This window comes from Filicampus tigris, chromosome 5, assembly GCF_054856515.1.
Source record: "Filicampus tigris isolate MCC_2025a chromosome 5, RoL_Ftig_1.0, whole genome shotgun sequence".
Taxonomy (NCBI): domain Eukaryota; kingdom Metazoa; phylum Chordata; class Actinopteri; order Syngnathiformes; family Syngnathidae; genus Filicampus; species Filicampus tigris.
The window spans coordinates 4,520,252-4,543,464 of NC_141221.1; the positions used below are offsets into that span (position 1 = coordinate 4,520,252).

At 42.1% G+C, this 23,213-nt stretch overlaps 1 protein-coding gene across 1 annotated transcript in view; it reads right to left on the reverse strand.

Annotated features, from left to right (window-relative positions):
* LOC147146988 (single-stranded DNA-binding protein 2) overlaps positions 1 to 14,578 on the reverse strand; it is a 54,844-nt gene extending 40,266 nt beyond the window's left edge. The window contains exon 1 of the mRNA XM_086031480.1: positions 14,417 to 14,578. Within this exon, the coding sequence (XP_085887606.1) occupies positions 14,417 to 14,472 (56 nt within the window). The 5' untranslated portion in view covers positions 14,473 to 14,578. The remainder of the gene's footprint in view (positions 1 to 14,416) is intronic.
* Between the last annotated feature and the right edge of the window lie 8,635 nt (positions 14,579 to 23,213).

Sequence of the window (23,213 nt, forward strand, 5' to 3'; positions counted from 1 at the left end):
GATGAGTTATTGTACTATTCAGCTGTTCGCCCTTTGGAGATTCTATGTGAGGAGCCCCAAAATCGTGCAGGAAAGAGCAACCTCAAAAAAGTTTTCCCGTATTGTCACGCACCTCTGGAACCTCGTGGGGAAGAGCGCCATGTTGGAGGTCGACCCATTGTTTTTGTTCCAGAGCTTATTGTGAGCTTGACTAGATACGTAGATATTGTAAATTTGGAAAAGAAGGGTAAATGACTGTGCTGTGTTTGACTGTAACAAAATAGGTGGGAGGGGCAAAGTCGTTACCTGTTTACAGGCAGCAATTCTGAATCAGGGTTAGACGAATGAATATTTGTCAAACAAAAGAAACTCTGGCTTTCTTTAATCAAGAGAGCTGATCTGACTCTGGCCAGATAACCAGTCCACACATACGTGTTTGTTCTGAACAATCGGTTGAAGGCAAGCTTTAAAGCTTAGGGAGGTTTGAAGATGCACGTTTCAAACTTCACATAGAATACACATCTCCATTTTCTATGTTTTAATTATAGTTCACAGAGATATAAAATATCTGTTGTTGAGTATCGGTGGAATGTTCCCATGGTATTACATTAAACATAAAGACAAAAGATTAGTCTTAGACTAGACTAGACTCGACCATGTGAAACCAGGTCTAAGTTGTGGCGCAGTGGTGTAATGCGATTTGGGTGGATTTGATCCATACACAGGCAGACAGATGTTGCGCTCCACTGATACGTGTAGTGGATGTCATTGTATTTCATTCATAAACAGGACATCAGCATGCATCAAACCCATTGGAGAAATCAATTCATTATATGCATTCTTATTATTATTATTATTATTATTGTCATTGTTAATATATTTTTTTAAATCATCCCCCTGACCGCAGCACAACTGGTGTGTGTGTGTTTTTACAGCTGCAGCTGTTGCGAAATTGTTACATAAATAAAGTTAAGTAGAGTTTAGTTGAGGGTGTGCGCGGGCGTGCGTGTGTGTGTATGTGTGTGTCTGTGTGTGTGTGTGTGGGGGGGGTCCACACAGCACGTTGTGAGACGTACACAAGTCTACAAGCCAACTTGACATCATCCAACTGTGGAGATCTTCTTGCAGTGCCTTATGAACGTACTTTGTACACCGATTTCCCGCATGGACTCCAGCAAGTAAAAATAGAGCCCTTAATCTGTACTAGATGGCATTTATTCAGCTAATGTGGGCTTGAAAAAAAAAAGGCCTTCCCCGCCTGGTTGTTATTTTTTCCTTTATTTTGCTGTGTGTCAGGAGTGCGGCACCTGCGTGTGACGTGGCGCCGCCAATTCTGTTCTCGGCAGGCCCGAAATATAGACGAGAACTCATAGACGGACTAAAGCCTAGACGAATGCCCGCCTCTGAAAATATGAACTGGACCTTGAACATTCCTAAGCAAGGTGACTTTCTGTGTTTCCTTTTTTTTTCAATTGTCACAACGGATATAATCGGGACTGGAGGACAGACACCTCTGTGCAGTCAAGTGAGGACAGTAAAGCTGAACTCTGCAGCTCAACCAAACACATTATAGGAGAGAGGGGTGTATAAACACAAATGGGTGGGGGGGGGGAATATGCGGTCATACTAGTCTGTGCAGAAAAAAGAAAGTGTGTATGTCTTAAGCAGCTTCTAAGCCTGGACATGTCATGCACGCTTAACCTTGCACTAGCGTGGGTGCTATGTTGCTTGCATATCAATGACGGTGGAATTTCAACAGCAGTCGTCACAGGAGGGACAGCAGCTATGTTGGCAAACGCACACTGGTGCTAATAGCTAAAGGTTGACACATACAGTACACTATGGGCCCTATTTTCATTCCCAGTGCAAGGTGCAGTTTAACTGTGTGCATGGGTGGCGTTTTCTTTCTTTTGGTATTTTGCTAGACTTTGCTCAGGTAGACATAAGGCATTTGAGGCATTGTGCGCTGTTGTGGGATGAAATGTAGCATTTTCCCAGCAAAATCCTAGTGGCGTCCCTTATTTGCATTACACGCCATCTTGACATTGCGGAAACAGAAATAAACTCACTCGCTGGGGTCCATGCATGACTTTGGCACGTAAACTGCAAGATCTCCCCCTTGCGGATGATGTACTCAGCCGTGTATGTGACATGGGCACTTTGTGCTTCCCATACTGCTCCACCGCATTATCAGACGATTGGCATGCATCTTTTTACGCGTCATCTAGAATGGATCGGTCCCTAACATCGAAATGGAGGCAATGCATTCAAGGTTTCAAACTGCCTGCAAATGTAGCTTTTGTGGACGCTATGTCCTGTAATCAAAAATTTTACTTCACTATCAAAAAGCTATTTGATGTTCAAAATAGTAAAGTTACAACCACACTACTGAGAAATGTATAGCTAACAAGTTACACCGCAATTTGTGACACCAACGTTTTTTTTCTTAAAGTGTGTCTTTGTCAAGACATTGTTATTCATGGGCAATTGCTGAAGCAAATCTAATTTCCCACAAAGCAAAATTTGCTGCTGGCCTCCACTATTAAGCCTGTGTGATGTAAGTGTTTGTGAGTGTTCCTTCCACGATTGTAGCTCAAGTTACAGGAAGTGTTCCAAGGGCGTGCATATCCCTGGCGTGCTGCTGCGGTTAACAGTCGAGCCGTGCACATGCGCCGTCTCCAGTGTGCAACACAAAACTTCCTGTGAAAACCACAAATGCTACCGCTAACAACAATGCCAATGGCAACAAAACAGACCGTGACAATCTCGCCTACGGTGCAGCCTTCTTATATTGGAAAAAGTGCAGGCGTTCTTTTACACAGCCAAGTGACAATTAGATATATTAAAATGGAGGTAAAGTGGAGGGAAGGGAGAAGTCTAATGGTGGGTTTCTAATTAAAACAGAAGCACTTGAGGACACCCACAAACTCCCAAGGGACAAACATTGATAAATTCACTCAGCCGTCTTTTCAAAGGTGTGACAAAAGACTGTGAGGATGGCAGGCTCTCTCCACCTTTCTTCCCTCCCCTCTCTCCCTCACATGCTATCTGATGCCGAATGAGGTCCTTTGTAGCCTCGATCCATTCCCAACGACCCCGAGGCTTACAGTACCCATCTACAGGCTCTTGTCTGTTGTATGGCACATCTCCCTGTCCCACTTCTGCTTGTGTTCATCAGAGGAACACCAAAACGACAACACCCACCTTCAATAGGATGTTGTCGCTGACTGTTAGTTCTGTGTTGCCGGTAGACTCTGGGGATGCCAGCGGATAAAAGAAAACGTGAGCATGAAGCGTCAGTGTGTTTAGCAGGTGCAAATACGTCTTCTGTGGCAATTTTCAGAAGCTGTCAATGTCAATTTTTGTGTGGCGATGTGACAGACTCAAGACAAAAGGCAAACAGGAACTGTTAAAAGACATTGTTAGTGAATCATAAAGTCCCTGTTAAAGTCTCTGTTAAAGCGGAAGTCAAACCAAACATATTTTTTTTCCAAGAAGATGTTCCCAGCAGGCCCGCTAGTTGAAACACGGCTATATTCTGATTAATTTTGCCTTTGTGGAATATAAATTATGCAGCAAAATCCACCCCTTTTTAGCTATCTCTGGGGGTGGCCATTTTGTCATCTGTCGACTGAAAATGACATCCCAACTGCTCACAACGACCAATCACGGCTGTCTGAGCCGTGATCACAACGACCAATCACGGCTGTCTGAGCAAAATGGCCGCCCCCGGAGATGGCTAAAAAGGGGTGGATTTTGCTGCTTAACTTATATTCCACATACGCAAAATTAATCAGAATGCTGTGTTTCAACTAGTGGGCCTGCTGGGAACATATTCTTGACAAAAATATGTTTGGGTTGACTTCCGCTTCAAGTGAATTTAGAAAAATGTTGTTGATTTTCATGTGACATCCCAGGAGTTGTGTGACCACATTTACATTTGTATGATGAAAATGTGCAATTTTGAGTACTTACTAAAATAGTATCGAATTTCCTTTATTATTGTTTATACTGTTGTTTACATTTATGCTGAGGGCAAAATTGTTATTTTCGCTGCATTAATATGGTAAAGAATAGTTCTTTTGTGATAAAAATGATGAGTCAGAAGTACATGATTGATTTGTTTTGAACACCTCCCGACACACACACACGCACACGCACGCACACGCACAGACGCAGTTGTGTGTGGCAACGCGGTCAAGGGGGTGCTTTTGAAATCCGTTTAAGACGATAATAATTCATTCAATGAATTGATCTCTACAATAATTCAAAGGGATTTTCCCACGCTGTTCTCATATCTATGAATAAAATACGATGACATCTACCCCACACGCCCACGGAGCGCCGAATTTGTCTGCCTGCTCCTCAATGAATTCCACCAACATTGCGTTATACCAAGTGCGCTACCATTTAGAACCACAATTTGCAGTGATGAAATTGAGTCTACTTTTCATCACCAAATTGAGAGATGTGCTGGGGCCGTGGCAGCCGCGTCAACCGGAACACCCAGAGACATGTATCGCATCTACCAAAATTCACGCTAAACCGCATTTGCCCCAGCAGGAAAATTAAGATGCGCCCATTTTTACACTGAGCGCACGGGCACCTGCCCACGAAAAATAGGGCCCACAGTGGTGAAACATCCATCCATCCGTCATCTATACGGCTTATCCTCGCAAGGGTCGCGGTAGTGCTGGAGCCTATCCCAGCTGTCAATGGGCAGTAGGCGGGAAACACCCCGAATCGGTTGCCAGCCAATCGCAGGGCACACAGAGACAAACAAACATTCGCACGCACAATCACACCTAGGGGCAATTTAGAGCATCCAATCAACCTACCATGCATGTTTTTTGGAATGTGGAGGGAAACCGGAGCACCCGGATAAAACCCACGCAGGCACGAAGAGAACATGCAAACTCCACACAGGAAGGCTGGGGCCCGGATTCGAACCCACGACCGCACTGTGAGGCGGACGTGCTAACCAGTCGGACACCGTGCCGCCCGAGGTGAAACATGTAAAAGAAATATTTCATGAGACGTTTCATTGACCTGCATTGATTACAGAAGGGTAAATTAAAGGTATACAGTACAAGTGCAGAATACAGTGGAAATCAGACATTGTATGAAATTATGTGAAAAGATGTCATTTCATTACAAAGTAAGTTTATTGGATTGAGAAGTAAAAATTTGAAAAGCATTTTCATTTATCTTGGGAAATGAATGTTGCATTTTGAAATGTTGAAAACTGTGAAATACTCGAAGAGGTGAATTTGAGAATGCACCTAGGAGAAGACTGTAAAAAGTCAAAGAAACATAAAGGTACTGAAATTATTATTTTGTTTTTATGGGTTTTAACAAAGAACAACCAAAGACGCAACCTGGGGAGAGAGCAGCGCACATCGTTTCATTTGCTTCCGCTTTCTAAAGATTTGTACAAGTACACATTTTCCTTACTGAGGTACACCTCGCTGGACATTTAACACTTACCAACAAAGTTTTTAAAGATGTTTTATGTGCAGTCCAAATTTTAGACACACCTACGTAATTAACAACAAGAGTTATTGGAAAATTCTGCCTTTAAAAAGATAACTAACAACATTCAATCCAAAAAGGATTCCACTAACAATGTGACGGTTATTGCTTTTAAAAGATTTATTTACTTAATATCACTGCCAGGAATATTAAATATTTTATGAAAATACAATCTGCACAGAATTATGCTCGTGGTTTACAGTGGTGTAGAACTGATATGCATCATACTAAAATGTGTTTGTAATATTCTGATTACGTATCTCATGAGGCAAACTATTACCATCGACTCCCAAAATGATGGAGTGCTGTTTTACACCATTAACAAGTACAGCCACGACACAAAAGTAAGCAATTTTATTTTTTTAAGGTCGATTTTTTTAAATAAAACATTTGTATTGAAAGGCATAACATTTTTGTAGGTTATGCAGCAATTGATGTGGCTGGGAGCACGTGTCATTTAGACATTAAATATACAATAACTCAATAGCCGACATTTGATGTGAGGCCTTAACCATTACGAAGAGGAATTGTGATTTCCAAATTGTTATTATTGCGGATTGTCACTGGTTATAGCAGTGTAATAATGACTGACTATTGTCACTCCCATTCATAGAGACAGCATGGAGGACAGATGGAGATTGATTATGAGGGATGAAACATATGGGGAAAGTGCTGTAAGCAGACAGCTGAGCTGGCTTTACGGAGTTGCAAACACTGCGGCCTCATTGCTGTTATCCAACACACACGCGTTAATACTGTCTCTCGCAAGGCCTGCTGCATTTTAGGCAGATGGGTCAAACAAACTTAACAGTCTGCACCACCACATAGCTCTTGAAACAGGTTTACATGTGTCACTTTCATTGCTGACGGACACTTCTTCACTGGCTGTCGTAACTAGTCAACTTCTCACTTTAGACAGTTCAAAAATGATGTAAACGTTTCAAACAAAGTTTTTTTTTTTCTTACAGGGCATAATGTGGTTTTCAACATTTCATTTTTCACTTGTCAGTTGTAAATTGGCAAAAATGTACATTATTGGAATAATAATAATTCGCACTGGATGAGTCAGCAGAAAATGCGGTAAATTGGTGATGTGGGTTGAGACAGAACTATTGTCTATTATTACTGGATTTTTTTTTGTTTATGGAAATCTTGATTCCAAAAACCTTCCTGTACCTTCTAGGAGGGTGGTGAGTTGGAGCGGGGGCCAGTACTTTTAGCCAGAGCTGGACATTCAGCCTAGCCGACGGACCGGTCCGTTTATCCGCCTATGACGGACACCCATTTTGCCGGCGATAAACAATAAATGGGAATTTTTATTTTTATTTTTAAAACACAGATTAAGCATAAGAAGAAGTGAATTTTCTCCTGTCTATGTAATCGTCTATAACCCGACATTGTTGATTATTATTTCATTTGATGCATATATGTTTGCTGTGGGTGGGGTTGAGTTGCTCGACGGAAGCGCGTTTAAAATGATAGACAGACCGAACGATAGCCGATTAATATTTGGTCCGGTCGGACAAAATGGCGGATAAACGGACGGCGGAAGAGTACCGGCGGAAATTATAGAAAAATAGAGCAGGATTAATATTAAGAAAAATCATACATACAGACTTTCCACATATTTATCGGGTATATTTGTTAAAAAAATAAATAAAAAATCACAAATGTGTTACTTTAACGACTGTGGTTTCAGATAATAGATACTTGATAAGCTTTGAGTTTAAAAATGCGAGTGCCACCTTCAATGCGCACACTAACACTCATGAAGGCAGCACTACTTCATAACTATGCAACCAAATTACACTTGCTAATTGTGAATCAACAAAACCCAGTGCAGATCTACTTACCTACTGGATTTGACATTGTTTTTCGGACCGTGCAGTCTGACCATTGCAGACACACCCACACACACACAGACGCACGCCCGCATACGCGCGCACACTGACATCACAATTCGACAAAATTCTGAACGACATAGTGCAAACGTGTGTGTATGTGTGTGTGTGTGGGTGTGGGTGTGTGCGCGTGTCTATGTGTGTGTGTTGTGTATCTGCTGCTCTGATTTCATTGTAATGAAACTCATTCCGTCAGAGCCGGATTGGCAGCTTGATTTTTTTTTCTGTGGGAGACACTCGCAGCATGCAATGCAGCACCTCGGCCCGCCCTACGCTGCAATGGCAGCCTCCTGGTGGAATTTTGTTGGCGTGTTGGTTCAGGAGTAGCTGTGTGTGTGTGTCTGTGCGTGCGTGCGTGCGTGCACATGCATGTGTATTGAGAATGATGAGCCACAGCTCCACATCAGCTAGGCCTCTACCAGATGGATGGCAACTGAACTTCAAACTGAACATCCGGGCGATTTATGATCATTTGGAATACTATATGATAGTATGATGACTGTTTATTTTGTTGTTGTTTTAATCCAATAAAATAAACCTTTTAATGAAAATAATGGTGAGCTGGGAGCACGTCTTGTTATACACGTGAAATGCAAGGAAAACTCTTTGCCAAAAAGCCAGACCTATGTGGACGTTGTCAGTCAGAGTTTGTCAGCGACACGTATTGTTTGTATTGTCGAACAACTGCAGTACACGACGTGTGGCCATGTTTTGTCACTCTTAATCGCAATCAAGACCAGGCCTTGAGACAGGTACATCCAAACAGACAGAGAAGACCACAGCTGTGGTGCTCTCTGCGAGTGGTTAACATAGTCTCATAAAATAAGAGCCTGTTAATAAAAACAATCATTAAGAAAATACACACATTGTAAATACTAAATAGATCAGCATAGCTTAAAAGTATGTTAAAAGGTTAAAAGCTTGCAAATCCATTGTTTTATTCATGTTTTTGTATTTGTTTAAAATGATGAATGTGACCAGAAATGCGCAGTTTGTATTCTTTCATTTTCCCTCGTTCTTTCTGATGAAGATGAAGGCGCAGTAAGTCCATGCGGAGCCACTGCTAAACAAAGTAGAAATAAAGAGAAGGAAACGGAGCTATCGAATGCTATTTTTGTACAGAGAATGGCTTATTTTTCTATTTTTCACAACCTGTCCTTACATTGGTGATGTACTAATTACTGAACAGGCCTTGGTGAGTTTGAGACTTGTATTTATTTTATGCATTGAATATTTTATAATATTGTTTTGGTCACTTGATGGAAAAAGAAAGCTAAGTTGTCGAATTTATGTTGTTTTATGTTAGCATGATGAATTGGTGCTTAAATAGAATGCGGGTCATACTACAATGTCACTGCGATGTTCTTTCTCCACCTGTCACCGCCATTATTGAAACTTAATTTAAAACAAAAGTGAGGTCATTGAAATAGATTTGAACATAAAATTTGAATTTATTAAAACAAAAACCCGGGTGGAGAATTGTATTTTCAAAACTAAATAATAGGTTTAAAGAAAACGGGATTGATCACCCAAAATATTTTTCTTAAGGTTACATTCTAAATAAATGTCAATTTTTATGTAGATTGTATGTCCGATATATGTAAACTTGTATGTCATTTGCATGTCAGCATGTTCATTTCAACTAAAATAAGCCGACAATTCAAAGTTATTCTTTGGTCTGAGGCCATTTATTTGGTTTGTATTATTACCGCTACTTTAATAGTCGAACTTAGTTCTAAGTGTAATCACTCCAGAAGTGTTACATGAGCAACAAAGAAGTCTGTCTGTGAAACATATTGTACATGATGTAAAACGTTTTCCTCGAACATGACACTCTTGACACACTGTGTAAACCCACATTTCACACTGTCAGACATGGAGGTACAAAGTAGTGAATTATTGATGTCCCTCAAGGTACAATCTACTCTAAAGTACCTCTTGAAGCTTGTGTCAAAAGTGTACCCGATCACCCAAGCACTTAATTCCGGTGTTTCACATTTTCATGCCAATTTTAGCTTAGAAATTAGCATGGCTTCCCCATCTTCTGTTTACTTTACGTCTCATGGTCCCTTCGTGAGAAATAAACCTGAGAAGAAACACACTTGTCAGAAATGCAGCTTATTGGCTGCCATGGAAGTGCTGATTACTGACTTAGGAGCGACTACGTAATGCTGCACTAGCTAGCCAGCCCAAACATGTTGCTAGCTAGCTGGTGTGGCCTAAGTAGCACCGAGCTTGCCTCGATAGTACATGAACAGCTGAAAGCAGCGAGGATGGGTGACAGTTCAACGTGGACGCGAACTTCGTTGTTGTTGTTTTTTTTTAACTGAATCGTGCTGATTTCATCGTATTTATGAGTCAAGCCTGCATCTGTAACGTCTTGTGTGGCCCCACACATTGATATACTGCCGATTTGCTTCTGCCTCCTACGACCTACATGTAGGTAATGTAAGTGCATTGTACCACATTCCTACTACGTACTACTGCACTTTTAATCAAAAACAACGAGCACATTCTCGCAGAGCTGCTGTCGGCCACAGCTCACACTCAGACACTCACACGCAGACTCGCCATAGCTTGAGCCAATCGACCAACCGTTTTGCAGCTCACCTTGTCACGCCACGCCACCCCACCTCTAAAAGACACGTATCTGACACACAGATAATACAGTACATCATTTCAATACATTTTATTCTTACCACTTTTTTGTGTGTGTTTAAAAGATGTGTTTCGTTGAGTATAAAGAGGGATAAAACTCTATCGTGTTTTAATATAGTGTCTCTACATCAGGGGTCACCAACTCCGGTCCTCGAGGGCACCTGTCCTGCAGGTTTTCCGTCTCTCCCCGCTGTAACGCACCTGTTAAAATGATCAGCTCATCAGCAAGCTCTTGAGAAGCCTGATAACGATCCTGATCATTTTAACAGGTGTGTTACAGCAGGGAGAGATGGAAATCCTGCAGGACAGGTGCTCTCGAGGACCGGAGTTGGTGACCCCTGCTCTACACCGTGGATTTTCACCAGTTGTGGAAGGTCGAAATGAATGGGGCTTCACTGTATATGATTTGATTACCTCACTGTATAATATTTGATGACCTCTTCCGTCGGGCAAAGCGTTTTTTTCCTACATGACCAGACAAACCGAAAGTCACAACAACAACAACTACTACTAGTCATGCTGGAAGTGTGTTTACATAAGATTTGCATTAGAACTTTTGCCGCAAATCCATATTCAGATCAGTTTTGTTTACTTTGCATATATCAACATTTTCCCTAATTTTCCAGAGAATAAATTATGTATCTTGAAATCCATATGCATTTTGTGAGAGTCCAAAGAAGAGACCGCAAGCGTAATTACAGAGAGGCTGAGGTGAATTTCAGTCCCTGGTTGCCATAGCAGCCAATGAGGACTTGACAGCCAGTTACCTGTCAATTCATCCAAAACCTTTGAGTTACATGTTTATGAAGGATAGCCGCTCATGGCTGCACTCTGATCAGTGCTTTATGGCACTTACAAAATATTAGGAACGGCTTTCGGTATCACCGTGCGCAGTTCTACAGCAAATTGCAACCTCCTAAAAGCGCTAAAATAAATCAACACCTCTCTCCAATAAAAATTGAACATTATGATCCTCATAAATGGAGGATTTATGGCTAGTTTTAATGGTGATCAGAGCTATGTGCACGTCATCTGTTACCGCCTTTGTTATGGCTGTAATCATTTGCTTCACTAACGAGCACATATCACTCAAATAAAGGTCATTTGATGGCAATTACGACCTGTAGTTTTAGTAGTAATCGTGTATGTTGTCCTTTTGTAAAGTCTTTGTTTTGTTGAGGCTCGCTGACATTCAAAACCGTTTAAAAGACTAATGTGGACAATATTTGTGCAGAAAGAGAAAATGCGGTCTCATTTAGTTGGTTCTCAAATCTCTCACACTGTGATTTATTTTAAAGGCACATTTTATGTGCATGTGCAGCAAGGACACACGGGAGACATCAGATGAGCAAGCGTGCGGAGGTCAAATGCGTTTAGATTTCAAACGCATGTATGTGAGCCCGCAGGGGTCCATCCTGAGGTCAACACTACAACCAATGAACTAATGTTCCAGCAAATTCCATCACCCCAGCTCATTCCTCTCCCCGCTCTCTCTCTCTAATCTGTTGTCACCCTCACTCGCTCTTTGATGGCCCGCTGCGCCGCAGAAATGAGAAACAACGGCTCGGCGGCAGCAGTCGGACCCGCTCTGCCTCTCTGATACACGCCACTGATAAACAAGGCAGCTTGTTAAGAACGAAATTAATCTCGCCCTTGCCTGCCTTTTGCCTTTTGCGGCGTTTCCATCTTGTCAGACGGTCCTGTATTTTGTCACAGCCTTGGCACTGGCGCGCAAGATAAACCTTCCCTTTTGTGCACGGAGAAGTACAAATTGTATATAACGGGTATAGTCAAATTAATTAGTCAAGTTTGCAAGACTTTATTCACTCTCATAGATGCAACAATCTAGTCTTCACTGAAAGTACGCAGTACAAATGGTAAAACTAATTGGAAATCCAAGACAAGAGCTAGATACAATGGTATATGCCAAATTTGTATTAACACTGACACAACTCTTTTATGAGGACAATCATTTGGTAAGGAACCATATTTGGTAACCTAAGTCTCAAGGGACAGCCCGACCTATAAGGCAATAGAACCATTGTGATTTACCCACCCAATTAGTGGAGAAAGGTAATAATGAATATATATGTTTTAATTATCCATTCTTCCTTTGTCTATAGCACTTGTCCTCATTAAGCTTGTGGGTGAGCTGGAGCCTATCCCGGTTGAATTTGGATGAGAGGCTGGCTACACGCTGGACTTGTCACCAGTCATTCACATGGCACATTCGGAGACAGAACATTAACACCTAGAGAGAATTTACAATTGAGGAATTAACCTGAGAAATGTTTTTGGAATGTGGGAGGAAGTAGGTATACGGGGTGAACATAAAAGCTGCACACAGGAAGACCGAAGCCAAGATTCAAACCCTCAACCTCAGAACTGTGAGGATGTGCCTGCAGTAGAAATCCATCCATCCATCCAACCATTATCCATACCGCTTATCCTCACAAGGGTCGTGGGCGTGCTGGAGCCTATCCCAGCTGTCTTTGGGCAGTAGGCGGGGGACACCCTAAATTGGTTGCCAGCCAATCGCAGGGCACACAGAGACAAACAAACATCCGCACTCACAATCACACCTTGGGGCAATTTAGAATGATCAATTAACCTACCAAGCATGTTTTTGGACTGTGGGCGGAAACCGGAGTACCCGGAGAAAACCCACGCGGGCACGGGGAGAACATGCAAACTCCACACAGGGAGGCCGGAGCGGGGATCGAATCCACGACCTCTGAACTGTGAGGAGGACGTGCTAACCAGTCGACCACCGTGCCGCCGCAATAGAAATCATAACAGAAAATAAAAAGAGACATGCAGGAACATTTTGGACTACAGAGTATCAACGCAAAACCGGATTGCCACAAATTGAATGGAGTGAGGTTCCCCATGATGATGAAATTAGCATCTCAGTAAGAGGCAACTTTAAGGCCTCTGAATGGACAGTCAATAGTTTATGGACTAACTTGTCATGATAGGCTGCTTTGACATGTTGATATTCTCCTAATTAATTTCAAAGAAGAAACTGCTAAAGTTGTTGAAGTTGCCGGCACAATTTGAAAGAGTTTTTTCTGGCTTTGCTGACGTTTCTTTTCTCCATTCCACTTATTTAGGTTTCTTTAAACAAGTTTGTTTCCAGAACAGATCAAATAAATTGTGTAAAATTCCACTTTCTGTGATATTAACATTTTTTTTAAATCAACAATTATTATTTTATTTTTCATTTTCATTATTGTTTTTAAAGTAATCAGGTACATTTTAGATGATTTCCATGTATTATATTACCAAGTCCCAAAATCGTTTTTTTTTGTTTTGTTTTGTTTTTGTTTTTTGTGTCCTAACAGCAATATTGCTGAGTTCAATCAAATTGGGACTGGAGGGTGGTGAGAAGCCAGTTTTAGTTGTTCTATTGAGAACAAAAATAAGGCAAGTAAACAAAGCCCCCATAATTCTGATGTCTCTGCCCAGACGTTTGAATTACGGTGTTAACATTGTAAATTGAGGTAATAAATAAAAGATATAAGGAAATCGATCATTTTAAGACTAAATAAAAACGTGTGTTGAGAGAAGTGACAGATGTGTTGCCCGTCATCATCCACTACTCAAATTGGTTTCACTTGGAAAAGTGTCATCTAATAACAATCAAGCACTTCCACTTTCAAGAACAAATTCTTAACTTTTTCTGACAATATAAAACAGTAATACATTTACAAATAAAAACTAAACACAATATTACGTGATCATCTTGGAAGAGAGACATCTGAGAAAGGAAAATGAAAACGTGTAACCACATGTTCTCCACAAGCACACTCATTGAGTTGGTTTTATATCTGTTATCAAACAAAAACAAGAACTTTTAGTGACTTTTCAAAAATTAAATCCTCAACGCCAATCTTGACAACACAATCATTTTGGAGAATTCCAAGCACCCGTGCATGCAGCTGACGAATGCGCGCGCTTCCTCCATGTGCATTCACGCACGGACTACCGGTAGTTTCTCTTTCGCATGTGGATCGCACTGTTATCAGCCAGCTTTTGAAATGCGTATGCAAAAGCGATTCACAAGTTCATAATTAGTACACCAAGCATACAATTATCCAGAGCCCTGCTCGCGGAATTCTACCCTATGTTGTCAAAAGTCAAGCAAAAAATAAATAAATAAATAAAAGAAGCCCAAAGTGTCAATATTTTTCTTGAATAAAGCAAGCGGTCAACTTTCAAAGCCGGAGCAAGAAGCTGCGTGCCGCGGCTCCGTGTGTCTGCCTGCGCATGGCTGCACGCGCACGTCCCTCCCCGCCCCCCTCCTCCATCTGCCTCGGTTTCCTCCCCCATAAAGAAAAACTTACTTTTCTCTGGCTTGGCTGTCGGACGGCACGTTGCTACTCTTGCCTTTGGCGTACATGCTTACAGAGAGCTCCGATTGTCACGCACCTGTCAACCCATCACAACCTCCTTGGGCACAGCCCCGTCACCATGGCGACACGAGCAGCGTCCGCTCCTATTGGACGCTGCCTCTCGCAGGACCGCCCACTCGCTGAGGCAACGGCGGCTGAGTGACAACGAGGAAGCCACGCCCGTTCAGATTAGCCCCGCCCCTTGCTTCCCCTGTCCTGTCTGTCTCTCCCCTCTGCTTTCCATTTCTGAGGTCTGTGCGTCTGTCTGTGTGTCTGTCTGTCATTTCTTCCATGATTGGAAAGGCTCTCCTGACATACACACAAACACACGGGCACACGCGAGCGAGCGAGCGCACAATCACGCACGCACATCCTCCCTCCTCTGTCAGTGCAAAGGGGAATTTGAAACCGTCCAACAACTGGCTTTGGCTGCTCCTTTTTACAATCACACCCTCTGCCTATACGTGCACACGTACAAACATACACGCAGTAGAGTGTCCGTAAACGCACATTACAGTCTGCGTCAAAGCCGTGTTTACCTGCATACGTGTTCATGCAAAAACGTGTAGGAATTCGTGACAACGATGTGTTAAAAACAAAGTGCAGATGGTGGAAGGTAGATGAGCAAAACAATGACCTGTTCGAGCAAGTATCCAGTTTGTGCATTCGATTACAACGTTAGAGTGACAAGTTGTAATTTTTCAAATGTTGAATGTATTGATGTGACCCATAGACATCTCCAAATGTTTTTCTGATGCTTTTACCACAACCTCTCCCAGTTGTTGTTGGTTTTTTTGGGGGGGGCGGGGGGTACAGTCTCCTCTTCAGTAAGTAAAATGCATCCTCTATTGGGTTTAAATCTGCAAATTGACTTGGCTAGTCTATGATCTTCCGCATTTTGCCCCTGGTGAACTCAATCGTTGTTTTAGCCATTCATGCTTTTTTCAAAATGGTTGTTTTGCTGAAGCCAATTTTTATGAAGTGGCTTTGATTGATTTTCCATCGTCTCTCAGGTTCATAATTGCTTGTTTCTCGCCCATACACAGCTCCCCTCTCTCACATTCCCCATTGGTGGCATTACTTACAATAGAAATTTTCCTTCATGTCATTGTTTGAATACGTGAGATATTTGGACTTCAGTAAAGCATATGGTCAGGAATGATTTATAATCTTACTACAACTCTCTTAACAGTTCAACTAAACCAGAGGACAGCAACCACTCACAGAGCCATTTCGACACGGTTTCCTCGAAAACGAGAGCACTGGGAGCCGCCGCCACTTTTTGACATTAACCTCCAAAAAACGCCAGCTTGTTTGAGTTCCCAGGCACCGCTTCGTTCAAGCTGTATAATACCTTATCGCACACTCCGCATATTAACTGCCTACAAAATACATTCAGTCGGTAGTTTTACACTTGAATTGATGAAACGAGAACAAAAACTAAGACGGCGACATCCGAGCACTTCAAAGTGGGCGCTCATCGTGCCCCCAGCCTTTGAAACGTCACACCAGCAAACACACCTGCCTCATACAATGCAATACAACACATCTTCATTTTGGCTCCAACGCCTTCACAAAATGCCTTCGTTCAGGTTTAAAGCCATGAGTGATGTCGTAAATAAAACAAAGCTCCGACTAACCGCATCTAAGGTGCATATCAAAATGAAACGGAGACTTACCTCACGACTCTTTTTGCAATGAAAGATCTCCTTGATCCATATTAAACAAACAAGCCAACGTGATCCAGCAAACTTTACTATTTTCAATTGTTATTGTCTTTAAAAAAAAAAAAAAAAAAGAAAAAAAAAAGGATGCATTCAGCAGGCAGAGAACACGTTGCACACACTTCTGGCCTTGAAATCGTGCTTTATGTGAGTATTTGCTATTTTCACCGCTTTAAAATTGGCTAGAATTGCATACAAATTTCAGATGGACCATTAGAATCAATTTGTGATAAAAATGTATTCGACCATATTTGGACGTCCAAGATGCTCAGCCGACCGTGACTATATAATTTTATTTTAATAATTCGACGTCACAATAATCTTCCAACTACTACTTTACAATTACAATAAAAAAAAAAAAATTAAGAAACACAAATAAAATAGTTTGTTCAGATATTGTGCAGTTTTGGTGTCGCTGGGCTTTCCGGGTGCCTGCTGACACGTCAACAAGTTCTGTCAAACGTCTCTGAAGAAGGCGAATACTGATCACCGAAATTGCACAACGAATTGGGTTATCTGTGTTGTGGTGATATCCGTGTTTTGCTAAATTGTGTTGTTTCCCAGGTTGCTGAATGCATCATGCGACTCGCTGGATTGGATGGATGTGTGAGTGAGAGAGAAGTGAGTGGACGGCGACAAGGACCAGAGATCCGTGTGTACTTATGACGGAACTGTTGTTGCACCGTAGATAGAATAATAAAAAGGCAGCCGTGTTGGAATAATAAAAAGGGAGATAACTAAGCTGCATCTGACGTTGTGTCTTTGGAAGACGTTGCACTTCAATCGGACACTCATAATTTATTCACCCGAGCCACGCAGAGCCGCAACATAAGGATGAAAGAGCCGCGGGTTGCCGACCCCTGAACTACACAGTGCAGAAGCGCGAAGCAACCAACAAAGCAGCAAAACAAAATGCAAATCAATAAGAAACAGCCACAGTGATTGATGACACTTGAAACAAGCCGAGCTGGGCATTTTAGTAAAAATCCCCAATCCGTTTATTGCCTTCCGCCAGCAGCGTGTGTACCTTTCCGCCGTCCATCTATTCACCTTTTGGTCCATGAATAGTAATCGCCTATAGGCCAGTATGCCTATCATTTTAAACGGGCTCCCGTTAGCGTTTTCGTCTACTTACTTCCACCCCCCACTGAGCGACATTTGAAACGCGGCCTCACCGCGACCAGACTAAATGTGTCTCATTTTAGGACCCAGAAGCCGTCAAAAAGCTACGGTCAACAGGAAACGGAAGCCTCGTCACGGCCATTGAAGCCTCATCTGGTTAGCACATCCGCTCCGCAGTACAGAGATCCACGGTTCGATCTCGGCCTCCAGCCTCCCTGGGGCAAAGTTTGCATGTTCTCCCCGGGAGGCGGGCATCGCTTATCTGTCACTAAGTTCCCGTCTGCTGTCCATCCCTCGTTGGCGACAGCCATTCGGCGTGGAGTGCGTCATTTTCACGTCACGCGCAGGCGCCGCACAAGTAGACACGCTGCCCAATAAAGACAAAAAATCAAACAAAAACAACAGACACACACACGCACACAGCGTGGTGATCGGTGAAATAAAAACAATATGGGGCATGTCGTTGCATCTGTGGGACTGAAAGGTAAACAACACAGTTTTATTGGTAATTTATTTGCCTGCGTGTAAGGAGTGCTACCGGTAAGTTCGTTCTCCACACCGTTTGGCTGACTCGAACCGACCAGGCTGGCCTGATATATTGACGAGAACTCACAGATTGGACTATAGCACTGACGAAAAGCCCACGTCTGTTCTCCCCTTGCCTTGCCTTGCCTGCGTGGGTTTTCTCCAGGTACTCTGAGTTCCTCCCACCTTCCAAAAACATGCATGGTAGGTTAATTGAACACTCTAAATTGTCCCTTGGTGTGAGCATGACTGTGAATGGTTGTTCATCTTTGTGTTCCCTGCGATTGGCTGGAAACCAATTCAGGGTTCACCCTGCCTACTGCCCGAAGACAGCTGCGATAGCCTCCAACACGTACCAGTACATTGTCTACTGAATTGAAGCAACAACAAAAAAAGTGGCAAAAAAAAAGTCTGTTATTTAAATATGTCAATACTGCGTGGTGTTATAAAGTACAATATTTTGACTACAATGTTTCTTACTAAAAAAAAATATTAATAATTTTTGTTGGTTTGTTTTGACTGCCTGGAACCAATTACCGGTATTTCCATTAATTTCAATGAGGAAATATGATTTGAGTTTTTTTTTAAGTGACTTACTCGTCTCTTACTTGTCATTAAGTGTCTGTAATTCACCTTCAAAAAGTGATGCAGGTTTACTTCATTTTTATTGCATATAGTTTTCTTTGTTGTTACCTTTTCTGTATAATTTTATGTCAGTTAAGATTGAAAGGTTAATTCAAAACATTGTACAATTAATAATGGTCATATCATATTATGGTGATAGTTGTAGAAAAAAAACAAAAAACTTTGAATAACTCAGATGTCCTGCCACCACAACTATAAACTACAATCACAACAATAAAAACATTTTTATGTGAACCTTAATAAAGCGCCCACTGATTGTCGAGAAGTATATTCCTCACATGGCGTTGTGTGTTTTCAGGGTTTGCTGCCGGGAACAGTTGCCATGTCATGCTGCCATCCTTCCTTGCAGTCAACGGTGAGGAGGATCCGCTCCACAGGTTGCCACAATATAACTAATCCACTGAGAGGAAGGGACACGAGAAGAACAAGGTGGACAACAGCATGGCACCATTCAGCGTGTGAAACAAACACAACGGGGTGTTTCTGAAGGGCCGAAGACTAAGCTCTTTGAGGGGCACGTACGTGTGTGCAGGTGTGTGCGAATATGCAAAGTAAGGACGCAGCACAGGGACAGCAGTGTTTACGCTTACGCAATGCTCCTGCGATGTGACCCACTTGGAGTGGATGCTGCCTTGTTCTCTTCTGTTATCTCTTACCAACCCCCCCCCAACCCCCCCCCCCCCCCCCCCCCCGCACACACACACACACAACCACACTTTCCCTCATCTACATCACCACACCCCGCCCCCCCCCCTCACACCCACTCACAGTGTCAAATTAACCCCTTTCCCCTGGAGACAGTTCTATTTCTGACAATCAGAACTTTTGGTTTTGGGATGAGTCCCTCTGGGTTGATCACCATGACAACCACTCACATGCAACAGCCACGTGTTTGAGAGGATGGGGAGGAAGACAAAGGAGGAGGGGGAGAAAGAATAAGGATGATGTAGGCGAAGGGAGGTGAAAATATGATGGGGGATATTTTTCCATGGGATAAATTCTGATCAGATCATCAGAAATTAGGTTCCCTGTGTTTCCGAGTGAGGAACTCAAATTTTTACTACAACTGCGTGGCTGGATGGAAAATGAGAGTGATTGAAGGAAAAATCCAAGGCACGTTGACATTGCAATATACGTTGAAAAAAAAGACTTTTAAGTGGACAGAAAGATCATCTGTAGTTCAAGAATACAAGGCAAGGCAGCTTTATTTACATTGCACAAGTGTGCTTCCCATAATTAAAAACACAACATTTAAAAGCATTTACAAACAAAATAATCGGACATAACCTCACACAGAAGAATTGAAAACATTTAAAAGCAAAGTAAAAGTAAAATTTAAAATGACTTAAAGAAGGTACAGCGCAAGAACAAGATTTTGGAAAAAGTCTGCATTAAAAGATGATTTTAAACTTGGGGCTGACATCAGTTCTATTGACAGCTCATTCCATTTGAATGAAACACAACAGCTAAGTGCTGATTCACCATGGTTGCTTTGAACTCTGGGCTCCACTAAGAGCTAACCCAGTGATTTATTGATCAGTAGCAGAATTTTTAAATCCATTCTAAAGCTTACTGGGAGACAGTGTAAAGACGACTGGCGTAATATGTCCTAATCTCTTTGTTCTAGTCAGTTGCACTGTTCTGAATGAGCTTGCAGCTCCTTTGAGGAAGTCCACGGATAAGCGAGTCCGCTTGGCACAAGCAACCCTTCAATCGGGACATGTTTTGCAACACACCACCTTAATTGAACTGTTGCCATTTGGGGCCATTGATAGCTATAGCTGTGTATCATCTGCATGCAACTGACACACACACACGTACAGTGTGGTGATCGGTTAAATAAAAACAATGCGGGGGCCGATCAAAAATCCAATTCAACATGCTCAGATGCTTCAATCTGTCATTTGTTGCACTAATAAAATCTCATCTAACTTTTGGATCCAGAAGAAATGAAAATAAACTGTCCTCTCTTTTAGCTAGATCACAGTTTTTCACTTACTAATTATAAGTGATACATTCATTGATCAAGCTTTGGCAAAAGTCTGCACCCTCCAACTTTGTTTGCTATTTCCCTCTATTTATGTCGCTTTTCTTTCTGTCTTTGAGTCCACCCACAAGTTTCTTCCCCTCGCTTCTACCGCACCGGGCCATCTCTCCGAGGTCATCGATGGCACGTTGCATGGAATAGGGGGTAAGAAAATGTTTTCAGAAAAATTCAGATAATTTTTTTCCTCGCCATGGTGTCTGTCTCCCATCCGTCTGTCATACAGTCTAACAAACGCTCAACTTTGCATAGTAGGTTACGCGCATATAATCCAACACAAAGAAACATTTTTCACTCCCTTGGTACGCAAGTCTTTTGGCATGTTGGGAACGGTCTTTGTTTACAGCGCTCGGTGAAGCTCTATAATCGTATATTTCCACTGAGAGTGTCTTTTTGCAAAGACACTAATTAGCAACCGATTAAAATTGCCGCACAAAAGAGTTTCTCGAGATTAATTGGCATTGAAGTTGACTAAATCTAGCGCCTCGGTGAATAATTGCATTTAATGGGGCATGAACAATATACACCTCGTCATATTGTTTCCAAACAATTCGGGAACACTTGTGAAGTATGATGATGCCCTTTGTGACATCACTCGTGAAAGCGATTCATTTGAGAGGTTTCCGGTTCACCTCACCCCAGGTCATGCCATCACAGACACACATTTACAACATCCATTGTCAGATGCACACTTGCAGACATCTTGCAGTAACACATGGTAGCAGGTGTTATGTCCTGTCGGGTAAGAAGTAAAATAGAGCGTTGCTCCCGATCTTCTCCTCGAGTCGAGGCGCAAGATTTCAATTAGAAAAAACCTCACCAAATAAAAATGCCATGAAAAGTATATCAACTGAATCAATGATCTTGTCTGAATCCTACCGCGCTTACTATTTGATTTATGAAACTCAACCCGAAAATCTGGGTCTGTTTAACTGAACACAAATCTGATCCGCAAAAATGCTGTGTCATTGATGGATAAACAAAGACAAATTATTTATAGGAAATCATTTTCAGACCAATTAAGTTACATTTCCTGCACACACTTGATGGTCTCTCGCGGCACATTAGTGATTGGGAATTACTGATATTGAGATCAATAAAGGTACAATTTAACAGGTTTTATTGCAAGTAAAGGATACCCCCTCCCTCAAAAAAAAAAAACAACAACAACAAAGAAGTCAAAGCGAGGTGGTGTGCAACCATGTCACAGCTTCCGCGCCAAAGAGAGTTTGAGAAACTTGGGAGGGCTCCTTTCGATTTGGGATGATCACACGGTTCAAGTCACCAAAGAAGCTCCACAGGAGAAAAAGGTGAAGCATAACAAGCAAAACACTCAGACAAGGATTGAGCCTGCTTGCCAGTGTGTACATGAAGCTCACAAACAAGTACGCAGCATGCAGCGAGAACAAAGTAAAACGCATGAGACTCCTCCGGTCCAGGGACAGGGGCGTCTTGAAACTGCCTGCTCCATTAAGCACTTCCTTCCCCCTCCTTTCTGCTGATGAAGAAAGTGTCCTAACCATGGATTTTCTTAATGGTGGAAAAAGTTACCAATCCTCCATAGATGACCGGCGAAAAAAAATCTGGAAGTAATGAGGTCGTTTACACTCCCCACATCAGCTTATCAGACAACTTGTGGAATTCCACCAACCTCGTGGAATCACATCATCAACGCATAGCCCGAAAACGGGACGCATTGATTTAATTCTTGACAGATATCTGTATGTGGATGTTTCTCATTTGTTTTTCAATCTTGTACTAAATGTTGTCAATGTACAGAATATCAACCATCCTGTTGCTAAAGCAGACATCTATCATCAGGGTACAGTAAGAACAAGGCATTATCCTCTATTTGGAGTTCAAAAGATCAGCAAGTATTGGACCCACACTGAAAAGAAAAAAGGGGCGGGGGGCTGAAATCACAACGGAAAATGGGAACATTACTAGAATACTTGTGCATTTTGACATGTTTCAAAACATACGAGTCTGAGAGCAGCAACCATTATGTCTCCTAGAATGTTTACCAACCGTACTTTACAGTACAGCGTTTTGCAGTCGAAAAATCTCGCAGTCCACCGAAATACAAAAATGTGATCAAATATAATTGTTCTGCCTGTCACTATACGTCACTGTCATAGACAGATGAACCGATACATTATTTCGATCCAGCCACTGGGGTAAATATATATATATATATTTTTTTTTCAGAACAATTAAATAAAATTGAAAAATTTTGACCTTTCTCTTGGGGGACCTATGCATATTATATAAATCTGCTACACAGTGACAATTATTGGCGAAGGTAAATGTCAACCTACAACATTAAACCACACTAAGTCAACCAAGCCTGCGACCGATGTTATCAAACTCATGTTCTAAATTGAATAAAACTTGAAACCCTTTTGAAGCTTACTCTGAAGAGTTAGTTGCAGTACCGGGCAATTCACCGTATATTTTTCGCAGCAACTTTCGGTAATTCCAGCAGACAGCAGGTGAACTTTGACGAGCTTGACTCGGTCGTTGTTGTCACTATGCATTTACCTTCTGAGCAGAAGTTCACATGCCACTGAACACCAAACACAATTGTGCTGTATGAATAGAGCCAGGCACGGCCCCGGATTTTTTTTCCCTACAGGGGCTTAAGCGGGACTTGAACGATACATTGGGGGGCTTAGGAAATCATTTCTAA